Source organism: Condylura cristata, unplaced genomic scaffold (genome assembly GCF_000260355.1).
Source record: "Condylura cristata isolate star-nosed mole 26May11 unplaced genomic scaffold, ConCri1.0 scaffold00012, whole genome shotgun sequence".
NCBI classification, from domain to species: Eukaryota; Metazoa; Chordata; class Mammalia; order Eulipotyphla; family Talpidae; genus Condylura; species Condylura cristata.
In genome coordinates, this window is record NW_004567113.1 from 51,013,203 (window position 1) to 51,032,619 (window position 19,417).

A 19,417-nucleotide genomic window follows, 5' to 3' on the forward strand; every position below is an offset into this window, starting at 1 on the left:
CACGCGGCGGTGCGGACCGCGGGACTGCAGAGCACCGGGTGAGACCCGCGCTCGCACAGCCGCGCGCACGCACGTGCACCGCGGGTAGCGAGAACACTAGCTGGAGCCGAGAGGACGGCACGCATTTTCGCGATGGCTTCTGCCCTCAACAGCAAAATTCACGCGCCCGGGACTTGCCCGGGCTCCAAAACCGATGCCCGCGGCGGCGCCGACTGGAGAATGGACTGCGATCCCGAGATGCACGTGAAAATGTGCAAGAAGATCGCCCAGCTCACCAAGGTAAGGCCAAAGGGTGAGGGCTGCGAACCGGCGAGCTGGGCTCCCGGGCTGCCGAGGGGGCACGGACGCGCCCTGGGGAGGCCCAGGCCGAATCTGGGCAGAAACTTTGAGGCCATCCCGGAAGGGGAGCGGCGGGAGGAGGTCCTAAATGGTTGGCGTGACCTTCTGGAGGCACCTGCCAACCGCAGCTGCGAGAGGATCTTTGCCAAGGAAACTCCTAGAGCCTGCGTGTGAGCAGGTGGCCGGTGCTCCAAGGTGGGAATGTGAACGGAGCAGAATCAGTGATGGGGGTGGGCGTGTGCGCGCGCGCGTGTGTGCGTGCATGAGTGTGTGTGTGTGTGTTCCTTCTCGGCTCTGCTCAAGTGATCGTGCCTGGAATGTTTTGATTTCATTCACCGCCGTAGGGAGGTCATGTGGGCTCTGTTTAAACACTTGATTCATTTATTCGTTAACAAATATTTGAGTGGTTCGTTGAGCGCCAGCAGCTTGCGTGGCGCCTTACTAAACCTGGAAGGAAGCCCAGGGGACTTACTATGTATGTAGGAGTTTAAACCGGGAAGAGCACGACTCCCTATATAATAAACTCGGGAGTTACTAAGGACCTGGGGAGGTCGGCCAGATTCTCCCTGCCCTCATCCCCGCATGTCCATAGAGTCTCCTCAGACCAGTGAGAAAATGCCCCCCTGCCCTCTGCCAGCCCTCTGGCTTCTCCTGAGTGCCTTGTCCTTGCATATGAAAACGGCTCCCCTCCCTCTCTGTCCTATAAACACATTCCCCAGTGGGTGAATTTAGCTGTTTGCCTCGGGATTTCCTTTTGATCTCAAGATAAACTTCTGACAGATTGCGTGCTGTAGAGGAAAGTCAGATGCAGACTTCTGGAGTGTTTGGGACAAGTCCTCTTCCCACACTTCCCCCCCACCCCCTTCAGAACGGTAGGCAATTCCCTCCGGACTATTTTGCCATAAGGGGGAAGCACAGAGGGTTGAAATTGTCCTTCCTATGAACTTCTCTTTCTTTGTCTAGTAACCTATCTCTAGTCTTCTCTAGTGTCCAGAATTGGGGGCTGGGGGGCGGGTGGAGATATCCTTTGGAGGGTGTGGCATGTGGGACAGGCATCTCTGAGCTGATCTACATTCAAGGAGTGACAGCCTTCCCTAAAGGTAGCTGTTCAAGGTACTAAGCGCAGTATAAAGGCATCTTTTCTACCGGCGAAGAATCTGAAATACGTTTGGAGACATGGGGTTCGAAATAAGCAGAGAAAAGCGAGGGACACTGCTATGTAATCGAAGTTGGATGTTTCAGAGTAAGAAATAAAATAGAAATAAAAGCAAAGGGTGAGGCGTTCCAGGCAGGAGCAGTTGGAGTTGTCATGGGAGGCATGGACTTGAGTTCAGTTTGAATGTCAGGAGTGGCTGCGGTGTGCCAAGTGCCGTGCCCAGGATCGGTGGCACAAAGCTGAGGAAGACATAGCCCTGCTCTGGGAAGTGACAGCCCAGAGACAGTTCATTTTCTCCGAACGTGGTCAGCGGTCCATTCGTCCATCTTCATGACACACCTGTAGTGAGCCCACACTGAAGCTAGTGGCGGTGAAGCACGCGGGTGTGATCCGCAGCACAGCCGTGTCCCTCAAGGCCGCGGCTGGATCCTGACGTGCTGCTCTCCCGCAATGCCCCATGCTAGCTGCTGACATTAATGTTTGAGACTGATGCACCACCGTTCTTTTGGCTGTTTGCCAAAAGATTTTTCATCTCTTTGTGTCTAATCTTTGCTAAGGTTTTGTTTCTGTTGTTTCTCTGACAGGTGAATATAATCCGTGTGCCTTTATTATGAATACAAATACATGTGGGCCTTTCTTTCATCCCATTTTGTATTTTTTCATTTGCTACCATTACTCATGCTTTTTCTTCCTTTCCGCCTCCTGTTAAATTAATAAATGTCATTCTATTCTTCTCAGAATTGTCTTTTATTTTGCCGCATACTTTTCAATGACACAATTTTTCTAAGAAGGTCACCGTGTACTTCTTAAGCCCTGCACACTGTGCATACGCTCCCTGCTTGCCAGCCCCACCCCCATCTTATCATTACGTGCAGTCTCTTTTTTAAATTTAAAAATCACCTCTGTAGGGCCCTCCCTGGTGACACAAAGGCTAAAGGGCAGCACTATGAAGCTCTCCGCAGCCTCGGATCCGGGCCAGGGAGCGACCCACGTGGCACAGCAGACAGACCTCTCTGGCCGCCCGCTGCTGCCCTCAGCAGTGTACTTAGGTCCACCTGCCTGTTCTGCTCCCCGCTCTGTCTTGGGTGAGTCCTCTCACCCCCTGCACCTACGGCCTGTACCCCAGCTCTTGTATGCATACATAAATAAATCTTTTTTTAAAAACCACTTCTGTAGTCAAAAGTTTAAGTTTACTGAAGTATTTTATTAATTCCCCTACTATTTTTTTCTTACGTCCAAAGCCTTCCCTTGGGTTTGTTTTTCTTCTAGCTGAAGTCCATCCTTTACTGTTATTTCTGAAGGGGTCATGGTGATGGAGGGAATTCTGTGTCTCTGTAGTTGACAATGTCTCCACCCGGTCCTCGCTGTTGGGAGGTCGCGTCCCATCATACACTTCCGGCAGGCAGGCAGTTGCTCGGTCCTGCTAGGGACAGCGCCCCGTGGACTCTGACAGCGACTGTCCCTGCTACAGTCTCCTGCCCGTCTCATCGCCTTCGGCGCGATCATCGGCCTTCTCTCCTGAGTGCATTCCAGATCTGAATTTGCTTATCTTCGATGTTCATCAGAGCTCTCCAGTTGTTTGTTTACTTTTTTTTTTAAAGATTTATTTATTTATTCATACAGAACTGGGGTACAGGCCAGAGATGCGGAGGGTGAGAGGCTTCACCAGAGACAGAGCGGGGAGCAGAACAGGCAGATCGACGAAGTACACTGCTGAGGGGAGCAGCGGGCGGGTCAGGAGAGGTCTGCCGCGCCATGTGGTCACCTCCGGGGCAGGCGGGGATCGAACTCATGCGGGAGTGGCTCAAACTTCTTAGTGCAGTGCTTTAACCCGCTGTGCCACCAGGGAGGGCCCTGTTTGTTTACTTTTTATTGAGAACTCGAACTCTCTTTCATTCTGGAAAATTGTCAGTGATTTTCCCGTTAGGTATTGTGGCCCTAGCAAGGCCTTCATTCCATTCCTTAAGCTCTTAAGCAGCCTCTCCATACCATTGCAGTTTTCTCTCCTTTCTGTCTGACTTTGATAACGTGTTAATTTTTACAGTTGTATTGAAGGATAAGTTACATATAAGTCACAAATCACACCTGTTTTAAGAATACAGATCAATACTTTTTAGTGAAGCTATAAAGCTGCTGAGCCTTGACGTATAATTCTAGAACATTTCCACCAATCCAGAGAAGTTCCCCCTTTGTGCCCTGTATGGCGCATACCTGCACCCTCGCCCCACCCCGCACCCACTCTGGGGAGCCATTAATTTACTTTCTGTCTCCTTAAGTTTGTTTTTTCTGGATATTTCATATCCAGGAGATAATATAATATGTGCCATTTCCATCTGCCTTTTTACACCCCACGGTTAAATCTCAGCCTGCTATTTTTGCAGTGTTTTCAGGTTGTAGCACATATCACTCATTCACACCATTTTATTGACAAGAAGTGTCCCCTTGTGTGAACGTGGTGCATCCTGCTGAGCTCTTCAGCAGTTGATAAACACTTAGGCTGTTTCCACTTAGGAGCTACTTTGAGTTGTGTGCTGCACACATTACATTCTTGTGCAAGTCTTTATATGGCTATAAATTTTCATTGCTCTTGGGTAGATACCTACGAGTCGAATTCCTGGGTTGTGTGGTAAATTTATTTTATTTTATTTTTCAAGATTTATTTATTTGTGCATACAGAACTGGAGTACAGGCCAGAGGTTCAGGGGCGGCGAGAGGCCTCACCAGAGACAGAGTGGGGAGCAGAACAGGCAGATCGATGAAGCACACTGCTGAGGGGAGCAGTGGGGGGGTCAGGAGAGGTCTGCCACGCCATGTAGTCACCTTCGGGGCAGGCGGGAATCGAACTCATGCGGAAGTGGCTTTAGCTTCTCAGTGCTGCGCTTTAACCCGCTGTGCCACCAGGGAGGGCTGTGTGGTAAATTTATAAGAAACTGCCAAACTACTTTCCAAAGTCACCACACCATCTTACATTGTCTGGCCTACTTGTTCCAGAAAATCTAGTTATACCCAGGCACCCAGTTACTAAAGCCCAGAGAAGGATTTTTCTTCCTTACTCCATGATCTGTGCTCTTGCTGTTTCCTCTCCAACATGTCTTCATCTCTAAAGTTGATTCCTATTTACCATCTTTTAAGCCTCACAGCCCCCAAGAAAAGCCTTTGGAAAACTTCTATCATTAATCATGTATTCATTGTGCATTAATTTTTTTTCTTATTCATCTTTCTGCTTTTTCCCATACAGAGGGGAATGTATATATTAATTGATGAGGTTGGTAGTAAGAACTGGGTCTATGGAGTAAGAGCTGGGTCCCTCCTGCTCCTTCCTTGCTTCTGCCTCAGGGAGTGACCTAGGCTCTCCCCCACTCCCCTCAGGCTACAGATTTTACAGGATACAATGCTGTGGGGAAAGGCTGCCTGGCCCAGCCTTTGACCAGAATCCAGCTTGCCAGAGGTATAAGTATATGCTCCAGTATTAATCTTATAATATTTTGGTCTCAAAAATAGTCTTGACACCTTGATTTTATATTCCTGTTACTTCAGTGGAGAGGAAGGACTTTATTTATTAGATTTGCCCACAGACCCAATACAAAGAATTTAAGATAAGTCCAATGTTGAGAAAATTGGTAAAGCATTACAGTGACAACTACTTCCATCATCTGACAGAGCTTCTTAAGCTGAAAGTGGGGAAGCTCTGAAAGGAGGTAAAATGTTTATCTGTAGACTCTTCCCTCCAACTGTGAGCATATTGTAAAATTTCCTGAGAGTGCTTTCCCCTCCATCCCTGGTCTAGCAGGCAGGAAGATAAAGCCATTTTTATAGACTTAAGAATAAGCTTCATTCAGTTGCTTAGACAAGAATTCTGCTGCATTAAGTTACAACCAGTATTTTCCTACCCGATGATAACCAAGGAGCCAGATAAAGAAAATTTAACAGTGGGCACGCAGATTTTGCACCTCTTTATAGAGCACATTCTTTATGAAGCAGAGACAAGTCCTGCTTGTTCCTTCTCCAGCAGCAGCCTAACTTTAGGGCAGGACAGCTTAGAACTGGAAGCCTCTCCTGTGAAGAATGACTACATTCTTAAAGCCAATAATTCATCACTCCTACCTATGTAAACTAAACCCAAACTTGTGTTTATTGGAAAGCTCTCATATTTATACAGGTGCAAATTAAGTACAGGTCCAAAGTGAAGACGCTGGGACAGCTCACGAGGTTTGGGAATGAGCCTGGACCACTCTTCCTGCTGCTTCTGACATTGCTGGGTCCAGCTGATGTGCCAGCAGTCCAAGGGACCAACTTTCCTTACCTGTAGCTCGAAGAAACACCTTTGTTGTCTTGGTGACTTGTTGTGTTTCCATGGCTTCACGAATGCAAGTTTAAGCCTGGGCAGGGCAGAGCAAAAACTTGTCACATGTCCATTTCCCACCCCCTGATGAAGTGCTGGGGAAAGTGCAGAGGGACAGGACTGCTGCCAGTTGTCAAAACCGGCGATGGCCACGTGGGGCAGAACCAGGAAGCCAGGCCAGGACCTGCGGGGCGAGAGGCAGGGCCTGTCCCACAGGCATCGTCCTCTCGTCCTCGGGAGCAGGCTGCCACTTGAGCCCTGTGTTTTCATGGCTTGAAGGTGTGGATGTTTTATTACACCCACTGAATCCCTGTGTGTCTCCAAAACGACCCTCCTGCTTGCCAGAGCTTGTCTGGAGACAGACGTTTACGACGTCTTCCACCACTTTGCTTTGGGATTCTAGATTTGCAGCTGCAGATCTGTTTCAACAAGCCCACTCGGTTGCCCTTGTTTATGGCAATGATGCAATTCTTGGTGTAAAGAGCGCCACCTCACAAAAATCCTTGTGGGCATTAAAAATGTACAAAATGCACCATAAGTTGGGAGTCTGTGAACCCGCCTAAGATGCCTCCACTCTGGCGTGATGGTTCCAGTGTCTGCCTCTCTCCCCAACTCCTGCCCTTCCTCCAAGCCTCTCTCCACACAGCAACCTCCGTGACCTTCAACCCAGATTGAACCCCAGTCCTCTGCTCGTGGGAATGTCCACGATGGCAGCCACTTTGCTAAGCCGTGTGACAGCTCCTCCAGCAGTGAACAGAGTCACCCGAGGATGCACAGGCCCAAGAGCAGTGACACACACTTCCTCGACACATCAGCACAGTGTTCAGAGCCACGTGGTCCAAAAAAGCTAAAAACTGCAAACACTAAATGTCCCTCTCTCGAGGTCTTGATCAATAAAGTGTGATCCAGTGGGAGGGGTGAATAGGGGGGTGAGGGACTGTGAGAGGGGAGAGAAAACAGGACTATTCAAGGGCACTGACAGCGATGATTAGACAAGGCTTCTCCTTTCCTTTATTTCAATCCAGTTCTAAAGCAAATCCTGGTGACTTTGCCCCCTAACGAAATAATCAATCAGCCTAGCACCATTTCTGTGTCCACCTTAGTCCAAGCCACCTCATCCCTGGTCCCCAGCTACTGCTATGGCCTCCTTATGGTCCACCCTTGGCCCCTACCACAGTGGCCAGAAGGAACTGTTAACAGATAAGCCAGTGCTCGCCATCCTTCCGGCATGCGAGCCCACTTCATCTGGAATAAAATAAGAATAAGAGCTTTATCAAGGTCACTTGAAGTTCAGCTCGGACAAGCCTGGGGGAAGCAATGTAATGAGCAATAAATGGCCTCGTGAAGGAGGGCATCACTGGCTAGCCACGGGGCTTCGGTCTTGCTGAGCAAATCTGCAGTTAGCATCAGAGCTGAAGTGTCGGAGGCAGTACAGGAGAGATTGTCTCCCCTCGACATTTTTCTCTTTCTCCTTGCATTGCCTTCAGTTTTGAGCAAGGGCCCGCTCAGGCTTGCAGGGTGGCTGAAGTCAGCCCACTTGGTTTCCCCTTGCATCTGGCCTGGTTTGCACCAGCATGTGCTTGGGAGGTCAGGGCATGGGTGAGCTCTCTTGAGCTCCAAGACCAGGTTTGTCTAGATCCCAGTTTGAGTAAAGCCAAACCAGTTCCACGAAAACAAAGTACCTGCTTCTGGCTTGTGTGCTTCCCTCCAAGGCATCTGCCCTTGAGAAGCTTGCCCCTCACACATCTGCTTTTCCTTGTGCTTGCATGCTCACAAATGGCATTTTCCCAGAGACCCAGAAATAGCAAGTTCCATTAAAAGACTTATTATTAAACACACTACAAGTCTTTATGTGGAAGAAGGATGGCCTCTGAATAAGAGTCCATTAGTGCTGTATGCCTGGAGAAAAAAATGGGTCAGCTTTCTCTTAAGAGAGAAATTAATACAGCAAGCAAGAGCCAGCAATACTGCCGACATTCATCCTGCAAAGCTTTTCCTCTTCAGGTTGCCAAAGTGCTTCTGTCCAGACTCGCTATTCCTGTCCTCAACCCCCTGGAACAGAGCCCATTTATCCTGAAGAAGCCTATCAAGTTGTCTGGAGACAGCCGAAATAAGTGTAAGGGAGCAGATTAAAAGTGAGTACAAGGCGGAGTGTGTGCTGTTGTGTGTGTGCACATAGACGTGCAGTCTGAGTAGCAGACTAGCCCAGGCCCCAGGAGAGAAGAGCTTTCTTCAATGAATTCTTGTGTCAGTTCCACGGACGTGACTCAGCAGTATCCATGAGATTCTGTCCGTCCCCCACCCCCAAAGAACTGATGCAGAGAAGCTTATTTTCACGGTGAGAGCTGAGTGTTCGGGACTGTCCAGTGGCCAGTCTCTTCGTTCGGACCCCCACACTGGAGCCCAGGGCGTGGTGTGTCCGACAGGTGGGGGAGTAACTAGTGCTGAGCCACTGGAAGAGGGGTGCAGAGGTGGGGGACAGGGATATCCCCTTGAGAGTAACCAGGGCGTCTGTGTCTAGAAACGCAGTGAGGGGAGGGAGCCAGGCACCTGTCTGTCTGGGAGCGCCGTTCAGTCTGTGTGCGCCTGGTCAGGGAGAGATTCTAGGATGGGTGACTCAGAAATCAGGGGGTTTGGCAGCGAGGTGTTCTATGCAGGTGCAACAGAATGCCTGCAAGTGGTCTTGGGCAAGGAGACACAGTTCTAGAGACAGAAGTTGCTGGCTGAGTGCCTGGTTCTTACCAAAACATACGCAAGATGTAAGAAGCACGGAAGGTGTCAGGACAGAGCCGTCTTACAGGCTGTGCATTGTATACTGGTGTTTTGCATTTCCATTCAGCAGATACTCAGTCTTGTCCCCCGGATGACGCCATGTCAGAGACGATTTCTTATCCCTTCAAGACGGGCTTCCTCTGAGACTTGCTCCAGAGTGTAGGGGTAGGATGTGAACATGGGCAGAGGCCCTTAATGTGCTTGTGCCACGTGGTGGTCATGCAGAGAGTGTGTGGTAGTGATCCTGTCCCAGCCTGGCCCAAAGGGAGCCCTGCTCGCAGTCTGGAGCCTGGCCCAGCTGATACCTGAACCCTCAGGTGTAGGCAGATCCGCTCAGCTTGGCTCGGCCTAGAGCAGCTCCACACAGCTCACCTCATGTGAATAATTGCTTCTTGTCCTCAGGCACCAGGTTATAAGGATGGTTTGTTCCGCACCTGTCTGTGGGCCGTCCATGCCTGAAACGGTCATGCTGGAGTGGATAAAGGATGTCTAGTCCAAAGATTCCATTTTAGGAATTACTAACTTCCAGGAGAAAGTCTCTTTGTTCATCTCCTCATCTATTGGGTGTGAGCTGATTCTGGGCCGGGTCCTACAGCTCCCTGGAGGAGATGGGTCAAGATCCTCTGAAAGACCTCCTCGTTGGTTTCCCAGGTAAACGATCTAAGAGAGAGAGAAGTTAAAGTTAAGCAGTGTCACGGGGGTACCAGGCCAGGCTGCCCTGGCAAGGACCAGTGTGCAGCACGAGGCTGTCACTCAGGCTGCCTCCCACCCAGTGCCATCAAACCACCTCCCAGAATCTTATTTATCACCCCTTTTACCGCGCTGCGGGAGCACCCTCACTTATGCAATAAAAATGTCATGTCGCTCTTCTGCTGATGCTTCCACAGGCACCAGGGGTCAAAACGATCACTTCCTCTTGTCTTGCAAAAAATTGCACCTGTCACATTTCTGAAACAGATACAAAAGCATGGACCTGGGGAAAACCCGGGCATCTACATTATCTTCACTACAACAGACAGTATCTTGACTGTGGCTCCAGGAGACAGGCGGTTAGCTCCTCGGCTGGTTGGGTCTAGGGTGCGGGAGCCCATGCTGAAAACAATTATGGGCCCTTTGAGATTTCAGCCAATGCACTGCTGCAGCTTGCTGGGATCGGATGAGTAGTCAACTGGTAGCAAAACCGATACTGAGATGTATCGTGAAATGTTGCAGCTACTGAAAACGTGGAGACCAAGTCCCTTTGAAAGTGGCTTGTTTTTCATTGCATAATTAAGTTAGTAGTGATGAAAGGAGCCAATATTAGTCCTGTACAGTCCTTGTGCTAGAAGTGCCTTGGAGATAATTTAGTCTGCTTCCCCTCCCTGACCCAGCCAGTTTGCAAACTGGAGATGAGAGAAACTGAGAGGCTCCTGTGAGGTCATAGCCTGGCTTATGGGTGCTGGGGTGGGGGCAAGAAGCCACTAATTATGGTTTTGGCATGATGAGGTTGGAATATTCTGAGGCACCCAAGTCAAAATACCACAGAGACAGCTGGCCATTTTTACTGGTCTTTTAAGTCTGAGGTCAGAGTTTGAATTATACATTCAGAGTTTGAGGCTGGGGCTTATTTACAATGCTGTATAGGTCCCAAGATTATATTTTCTCACCACATCTACAACCAAAATTTCATTCATCATCCACCACCAACCTGCTTCCCATTTGTTCCTCCCCTTTCTCTCTGATAACCACCATTCTGTTGGTAGTGTCTAAAGATATATTTTAGTTTTCTTTATATTCCACCAGTGGGTCCAGCCATACAGTATTTTTCCTTTTCCTCCTGACATTTCACTTAACAGAATCACCTAAGGTCCATCCATGTTGCTGCAAGTGACAAGATTTCATCTTTTTAATGGCTGAGTAGTACTCCACTGTGTATGTATACCAAGACCTCTCAATCCATTCCTCTGTTGTTGGGCACTTGAGCTATTTCCATATAAGGCTGTTGTGAGTATTGCTGCAGTGGACATGGGGGTGCTTACATATTTTTGAGTTAGTGTTTTCATATTCTTCAGCAAATACACAGAAGTGGGATTACTGGATCATATAGTAGCTCCAGCTTTAATTTTTTGAGGAACCACCATACTTTTTTCCCTAACGGCTGCACCAGGGTGGTGGTGGTTGTTGATCATCTCACTCACACACATTTCAACTCTGTGCTGCAAAGGCTGGAAAGCTTAAAATCATATTTCTCAGAATTCCTTGTAGCTAAATTTCTTTTCTTTCTTTCTTTTGTGTGTGTGTGTGTGTGTGTGTATGGGGTATAAGCCAGAGGTATGGGTGGTGAGAGGATTCCCCAGAGACAGAATGGGGAGCAGAACAGGCAGGTTTACTGAAATACACAGCTGAGGGGAGCAGCAAGTAAAACAGGAGAGGTCTGTGGTGCCATATATGCATCAGCTCCCTGGCTGAGGATCAAATTCAGGTCATGGCAGTATAATGCTGAGACTTAACCCCCAGGCCTGCAAGGAGGATCTTAATTTCCTTTCTTTAGAAAAGCGTGGCATAATTGATTTTTGCATGTGATTGATTCTGGTTATACCACTTAGGTAAGGTATTTGTTGTAACAACTTTTTGCTATGAAAATGTTTAAGCATGTACAATATTAGAGAGACTATTGCAACACATTTCCCTTGTTCTGCCTCAGAAGTGACCAATGTATGCTAATCTTATTTCAGTTACAGCCACAGCTACTTCCTGCATCTGGATTATTTTAAAGCAATCTCAGAAGTGCTCGGATATTTCAGAGTATATCTCTGAACAGATACAGTATGTCCATAGTAGCATTATCACACTGAAGAAAAAAAAAAAAGACAGTAAATTCCTTAACACCACAGAATAACTGGTCAGTGTTCACATTTAACCAATGTTTTTTTCCAGTGCTTGTATTGTTTTGTACTTTTGCCCCATAATTTTTTACAATTTTCTCTTCAAATGAGGATGTAATCAAGGGTTTATGTATTATAATTGATTGACAAGTCTTTTAAGTTTCTCTTAATCTGTAATTTCATATAAACAAACATACATGCATGCACATCTCTTCTAGTTTAAGAAACTGGGGTAGTTTCCCTGTGGTTTCCAACAGATTGGATTCTGCTGATGACACCCATTCAATGCCTTTCAACATGTCTCTCTGTCATCGTATTTCTTAGAAGTTTTGTCCAGAAGACTGATTCAGTTCAGATTCAATCGTTTGGTAGGAAAATGTCCTCGGAAGTGTCAGTATCCAGCAGGAGGTGCATGTGTCTGACTCCCTCCTTTTGTGGCATTGATAATTTCTCAATTCTATTATTTATCTCGGTGTCACAGCTAAAATCCTACTAAGGAAAGCTGTGTTCATCACTGATCATGTTTTCTGTGGCACAGTTCACAGTGGAGAAGCAAAACAAAAGCTTGCTGTATATCTTGATTACCTACATTAAGAAACTAAGATTTTTTTCCCCTGCACCCTCCCAAAATGACCAAGGTGCTTCCCGCCCCCCCCCCAGAGGAGCACATCACTATAAATTTAAGGATTTAATATATTTCAATCCATTGCCAACATTGTTCATATTGATGTGCAGCTTTGGTCCTTTGCAATGACCCCTGTAACCGTTGACAGCTCCCCATCTTTTTCCTTCCTTGCTGTGGAGAAACAGTTTAGGACCATCTTAGACCCTTCCTGCTGCAATTCTGGGATCAGCCATTGCCCCAAGAAGCCTTTTTTTTTTTTTTTTTTAATGAAGGAAATGACATTTAGAGACATTATCTATGCACTGAGGGTATCAATTGAGATGAGATTGTTCATCATTCCCCTTTTTAGCAGCTTACTTTTTAATAATCAGGAAAGCTATTGAATCATATATTTTAATCCTAGTCAATTTTTAAAGACTGCCAGAGAATGACAACCTCTCTCAGCAGCCTACCCCAGCATTTTTCACTGAAATACTTGATTGTGGAAATTATTCACAGTAGGACGACGGATCTAAGTAAGAAAGTGGAAAAATGGCCTGCTAGCTATTTGAATAGTGTATCATAGCTCTTAGGAGCTATTAATTCCTGAAGCATGTTCGCGATTATTTGTATGCTTGTACAGGTTTATGAATAACTTGACATGACTCCTAATACATTAGTAGACAGACAGATTCTGATGGGCATGGAGGGGGCCATGTGGAAAGCGAGGGACCCATGGGGGGCCCCACTTTGGGGGTAGAGGAGGATAAAATGCTAGTAGGCAAGAGCTGCACCACAAATTACTGAACAGATCAGTGTTGCTTACTGAGGCAGGAACAGGTAAGCTAGAACAGTGCAAGCAGAGAAAGAGCTCACGGCTGCTTTCAGGTGATATAGCTGAGGTCAGGAGAGGAACCCAGGAGCTGGTGCAGGCGGGGCCCAGTGGAAACAGGCCCGTGGCTTTCTCCACACTGTTCTTTTCATTTTAACAAGCTCAGTTTTCTTGGATTCAGTATAAGCCAAGCTGTTTTATTTTCTCCCCTGTCAGAAGTGACAGTTGATTTGTCAGTACAGTCATTTATCAGTTTGGGAATACGTTGGCATTCTCATCTATGTGCCTGTCTTGTAGGAAATATCTTTCTCTTTTCCTTTAAATAACATTTGCAAACATGGTGTAATTAACCATTGGGAACCCCTGGCTGTCCTCCTGAGGTCTAAATTTCGGGGTGCATGACTACCCACACAGCCCATGAGGTGGAATCACACTGTAAAAAGGGTTGTGGCCTGCTGAGATCCTTAGGGCTTCCATCCTACTTTAAGAACCCGGCTCTGTGAGCAAAGGAATGAACCAGAAGTTACTACGATGCTTGTGTTCATCCGCCAAGTTGCCCACTGCCCACCATCCATCTGTACATTCACTTGTCCCTTGCCCGGCCAGCCATCCTTTCCAGCACTTCTCCAACCCACCCAACCTCTTCAACTGAAAGACAGAATGACTTTTTTGAATATTTGTCAAGTCTGTTAGGCCCATGTCTTCTCTATCTGTGGTACTGATTGGCTTCTCTGGGAGCCAAGGTTCATGGGATTAAAACAAGACCACGGGAAACAAATCAACAGTTTTTGCCAACAAACTTATAAAGATTAAGGAAGTAGACAAAGTCATGGTGAAGGACCAGGATGCAGGCTGGAGACCCCCTGAAATGGCCCCATTGTCTTCAAAAGCAGTTTGACAATAGGATGGCCCTTAACAGTGGTCACGTGAGCCACCCTGGTGGCGCAGCTGGTTAAAGCACAGCACTGTGAAGCTGTCTGCAGCCCCTGCAGCACGAGTTCCACCCCCAGCCAGGGAGCTGACCCACAGGGCACAGCAGACCTCTCCTGACCCACCCGCTGCTCCCCTCAGGAGTATTTTTCAGTCTGTCTGCCTGTTCTGCTCCACATTTGTCTCTTCTGGTGAATCATCTCACCACAGCCCATCCCTGCACTTCAGTTCTTGTATGCATAAATGAAGACATTTTTTTAAAAAATGGTCATGTCTTCACATCTGAGAATCCATCCTAAGGGAATAATCTGAAGTATAAAAAAAGCACTAATGCAAATTTGTATTCTAAGCACCATTATTTATAGGGAAACATTGGAAATAACTTGAACTTCCAACAATAAGTGTATGTAGCAATAATATATGATTGAGGTACATGATGAAATTTTATGTCCACATTGACCATTTATGGAGATATTTATGAAGAAGAAAACCACTTCTAATGGCAAATACAGAAGTGAGGAAATGAATATATACCATGAACACACTTTTTTTTTTTTTTTAAAGATTTATTTATTTGTGCATACAGAACTGGAGTACAGGCCAGAGGCAGTGAGAGGCTTCACCAGAGACAGAGTGGGGAGCAGAACAGGCAGATCAACGAAGTCCACTGCTGAGAGGAGCAGCAGGCGGGTCAGGAGAGGTCTGCTGTGCCATGTGGTCACCTCCGGGACAGGCGGGAATCCAACTCATGCAGAAGTGGCTTTAGTTTCTTAGTGCTGTGCTTTAACCCGCTGCGCCACCAGGGAAGGCCATGATGAACACACTTTTTAAAATGAATACCTTAAAATATTTACACATACAAGCAACTTGGCAAGAAGTAGACCAGAATGCTAATGTGTCTGCTTCTTCAGACTGGTGTGGAAACAGGTGATGGTATGCGTCTTTTGATGTTTTATAAGTTTATAATCATGTTTACAAAACATGCTGGGTATTCAAGGCACCAAATGCAGAATGTGTTGGTTATGCTGACCTTCCAATTTTTAGACCTATTTCTGTTGAAGATTCTTTCTTTTCTGATCTCTTTTGCTTCCTGTTTTCCTTACCTTACGGGATCCTGAACTAGAGTCCATAGGAGACTATTAGGTCAAAGGATGAGGCTTGTAGCGGCATATCAGAGGGCCCTTTACCCCTAAAATTATAGGATATGTGTGCTTTTTTAAAAAAATGTAGGATATTTTAATGAGGAACAGGTTTTTTAAAATTGTGGTTCTTTTTATTTTTTTTTAACTTGATCATATATTGCTACTTTTAGAATGAAAATAAAACAACTTTTTAAATATTCCCTGAGTCAGAAATATCTACGTGCATTTCATGCATGGGTGCACAAGATCCATTTTGAGCTTGCTTTGTGGTGTGGTCTGTTGAATACACACCTGTTGATTCAGGATTCATGAGCCATTTCTCACGAGCACCTCTGTGGTTCCCAGCGTTGTGCGAGGTACAGCTTTCCCATGGGAACACGCTGAGTAACTCATTGCTTGACGATTTAGCAAATACTCATCAAGGGTGTTGTTGGGCCAGTGTCCTAGGGTGTAACTACATGAGCCGAGACGGTACAGCCTGCTGCACACCTGGACTAGGTGCTGTCCCTGTTGGGACCACTGTCATCGATGCAGGCTGCCTGAAACTTCTTCAGCCACGACTCTGCAGAAGAGAGCAAGACACCAGGACTTTTGATAACTTAGGGGTAAGTTCTGCTACATAGAGCAGAAAAATCCAAACAACTGAGAAGTTTGTCCTGTTTTACATATAAGAGGACCAGATGTGCATACTTGCAGGTAGGTATGGAAGCCAGGCAAGCTAGATTTCATCTTAGGAGTCATCTCATGGCTCAAGACGATTGCTGGAGAACAGGGGGTGAAGATGGGTGCTCCCACACACACTTAAGGAAACCAGAAGCCCACTTAATACTATTGCTAACACAGCATGAAGTGGATCTCAGCCCTATAACCACAATGTGCTGCAAGAGTCTGGAAAACAGAGAATATTAGTAGGCTGGCTGCTGGAAATGGAGATTCTTGGCATAAGCTAAGCAGGACACCAGTGGCGCACTGATAAGTGATGTCAAGGCGGGGACTCCAGGCTCAGAGAGAACAGCAAAGGTCATCACTGTTCCAGCCACCAGGAGGGCGTCTAGGCCCTTCTGCCCCCGGGTATTGGAGACATCAAGGAAAATGCATTGCACTGGAGGGGACACCTCACCCCCAGTGAGAAAAGGAAGGATGGTGAGCTCATTCCCCAATCTGATGTACCTGGATTGAAGTCAAAAGATTCTGCTTGTGAGTTTGCCTTTCCCAACGTAAATAGTAGTCTCCACTTTAGACCATGGTGTGTTAGGAGACCAATGGGGCATGGGTAGATATTATGGGGGAGCAGAGAAGGATGGGGTATTTTTAAACTTAACCTCTTTAAGAAAAGGAAATAGATTTTTTAAAAATCACAGCTCTTTCCAGATCTCCATACTGGAAGAAAGACCTTGTAGGCAGCAGATGAGGGGAGTAGGCTTGCAATTTCTCTGCCTGGAGGGAGGATTCTCATGCATTGTGGGCAAGGAAGGGAGCTAAGAATAAGGCAGGAACACCAGGAAGTCAACAGAGTGAAGAAACATCCTCCCCAGGCAGGTCACACGTGGTGAAAACTTGAAGGCTAGTTCTGCCCAGGGAATTCAGACTGCCTGCCTCGATCCAGAGGATGGCGTCTCAGGCTCGGGTCTCTGTGTTACAACACAGAGAATCAAGATTTTTAAAGTCAGACAAAGTTGGGTTCATGGCACAGTAACATGTCAATATCATAAAACTACAAAAAAAGAACAGAGATTCAGAATTCAACCGTGTTGGGAAGACATGACAAAGAAGGCCCAAGTATCATAGATGGATCATTCAGTTTTGCTAAGGTGTTGGTGTTGTTTGGGCAAGAGTGTTTAGCTTGAACCACATTATGTATCTGAGGATAAACAGAAGATGCATAAGTAGATTGGAAAATGTTTCAAGAGATTTTCCTTCCACCCTCCAGAACAACAAAGAGAATAAAATTCCGTACAGAATGGGAGGTCCCATATATTTCTTCTGTGTTGTGAGGTTTGCCTTGCAAAGCTATTTTGTGAACTGCACAAATGTGACTATTCACTGTTTTGTTACCTGTATGGAACAAATGGGCGTGTTTGCCTGTCGAGATGGGCACACGGCACCAGCTTCCAGAATTTAAGTTGCAAAATCATAATGTGAACAGGTGAGCCTGAAGAACAGCTGATTCTGCTTTTGACCAAATCATTGACTTCCTCTGTGTCAGATTTTGATGCTCCCAACTTCTGCTTTTCTGCTAAAATACTTCTGTTAGATATTACCTGTAAGCAGTGTTCAGATCTCTTTTCCCTTTTTTATGAAGGTATAGTTGACACATAACATTCTATTAGTTTCAGGTGCACAACATAATGACTCGATATGTGTAGGTGACTTTTGGTGTTGCTATTATTCACAAGGATATACCACGCGCTCACAGGAGCATCTGTTGACCTGGCTGGCTGAGCGAGGGGGCCGCCTCTTTGCTTTGCTTTCCAAAAAGCTGTAAACAAAGATGATCAAGTTGAAGGACAAGAGGGTCCCTTCCTAGATGCCATTGAGATGGAGCCGGCGACGCATCAAGAAGGCGGGTAGGCGTGAGTGTGTGAGGAGGAGCTCTAATTAAGAGCCTTCCACAGATTCTGCCCTCACCTACCAGTTGAGTCGCAGCATGAATTGGTTAGGGAGACATTTGGGTTTCAGTTGCTCAGCAGCTTATGCCTGGCAGCTCTGTGCCTTGTGCAAGCAGATGCCTAGCAACTGCTCTCTGGTGGGTAATGGGGAGATTTAATTAGCGCCTTGGACTCCATCTAGAAATCCATTTGGAGCCCACATGCTTGCAGGAGCCCAGCCTCATCTGAGACCTGTTCAGCCCATGTCCATAAAGCAAGGGGCAGCAAGTACCTAGCCCTGCCTTCCCAGGGAGCTCAGCACCCCCGTTTAGGAATTCCTGCCTGAAAAGGCCTCTGTTCTGATTTGGTGTCAGGAAGGTTGGGGCGGCCTCCTGTATGCAGGGGTGTGGCTAGGGCAGTGACATTGGCCTGGGCCTGCTCTGGCATTCTGGGACTGTTGCTTCCACAGAGAGGTGGTGTCGGGTGAATGAAGGTGGCCAGGCGTTTACACTGCTGGCCTCTGTGGCTATCACCTGGGGCCTTGCTGGTGCTTGCAGGAGGCGCTCGGGAGCGCAGAGGGGTGGACACCTGGATTGTGATGTGCGCGTGCGCAGGTGTGCACGCCTGGGCCTAGAGGCTGAGGCTGTAAGGGGGCGACACACAGAGAACGGCTATAACGGCAGAACGGCTATGGGAGGATGAGCTGTGAGAGGAAGGGACCACGAGAGGCTGCCAGAGAGGCTCCGGCCCCTGCTGCCCTGCGTGTGGTTGCTGTGCTGCAACTGGCGTAGAGTGACCATTAAAGCCTGAAAAGCCCATCGAGGGCCCTGGATCGCCTTTACCCGCCCGCTCTAGTTGACAGAGAGCCTGCACTGTGCCTGCAGGCTTACACAACAGGTGGCCTGGACACCCGCGATCATGGAAGCTGCTGAGTCCTCCAGCCTCTCACTCCGTCACCAGCCCACCACTCTCCATGGCTGGTAGCTCCTGAGACTGTTCTCTGCTCTCTCTGCCTTTAAAGGCCCACCCCACCCCCAAACTCTTCTGCCTCGCTGCCTCGTCCGCTGAGGCCGTGATCCCAAAGAGCATGTGAAATCCGGGGTTCTCCAGAGAAAGAACTCGTAGGGAAGACAGAAAAAGAGATTTCTCATAGCCATTAGCTCCTTAAAGCTCTGCAAGCTGCATCTGGAGCTGGAGCCCCGTGACAGCAGAGGTGCAAATTCTAGTCCTACCCTGGAGAGAGATTTCATTCACTCAACAGATATGAGTGCTGAGGCCCCGTGGTGCCCGCCCCTCTGAGGACAGGGGAAGACTGATGTCTCAGGGCAACAGCCAGCCAAAAAGAGTGCTTTCTCCCTGGCCAGGCCTTTGTCCTGTTCCGTGGTCAGTGGACTGCATGGAGCCCCAGTGAAACTGACACATAAAATTAGCTGTTACGGAGAGTTGTGCTCCCCATAACTCTAGAGAGGCAGAATCCTACCAGAAAATCGTCCTGCCTGACCCAGGAACCATATTTCCCCCCAAAGTATGCATCCCTATTTTGGAGTTTGAGTTCCCAAGCAACTGAATGTTAAAAATTCAGATCCTGGCCTCTCCCCCGGCCTCTGATGGGGTTATCTCTGGAGCAAGGTGAGGAGGCTGCAATTCGCATGTGCTGTGTAACAAGATAAAGCCGAAACTCGGTGACATGGGTGCTGAACTCTGAGTGTCTGGCCTCTGCCCGCCTGTCCAGTACAGTCACTCTGTCTGCCCTTCCTGTCCATGCCCCTCCCCAGCCTCTGGCCAGAAGGACTCCCTTACATATCCCCTCCCAGTCCACTTTGTTCCATGCCTCTGTGCCATTTCCTG

The 19,417-nt window shown here is 47.6% G+C and overlaps 1 protein-coding gene across 1 annotated transcript in view; it reads left to right on the plus strand.

Moving 5' to 3' along the window:
• The first annotated feature begins 102 nt into the window (after positions 1-102).
• Positions 103-19,417, plus strand: part of FAM184B (family with sequence similarity 184, member B) — a 62,129-nt gene continuing 42,814 nt past the window's right edge. The window contains exon 1 of the mRNA XM_012724035.1: positions 103-279. Coding sequence (XP_012579489.1) covers positions 133-279 — 147 coding nt within the window. The 5' untranslated portion in view covers positions 103-132. The remainder of the gene's footprint in view (positions 280-19,417) is intronic.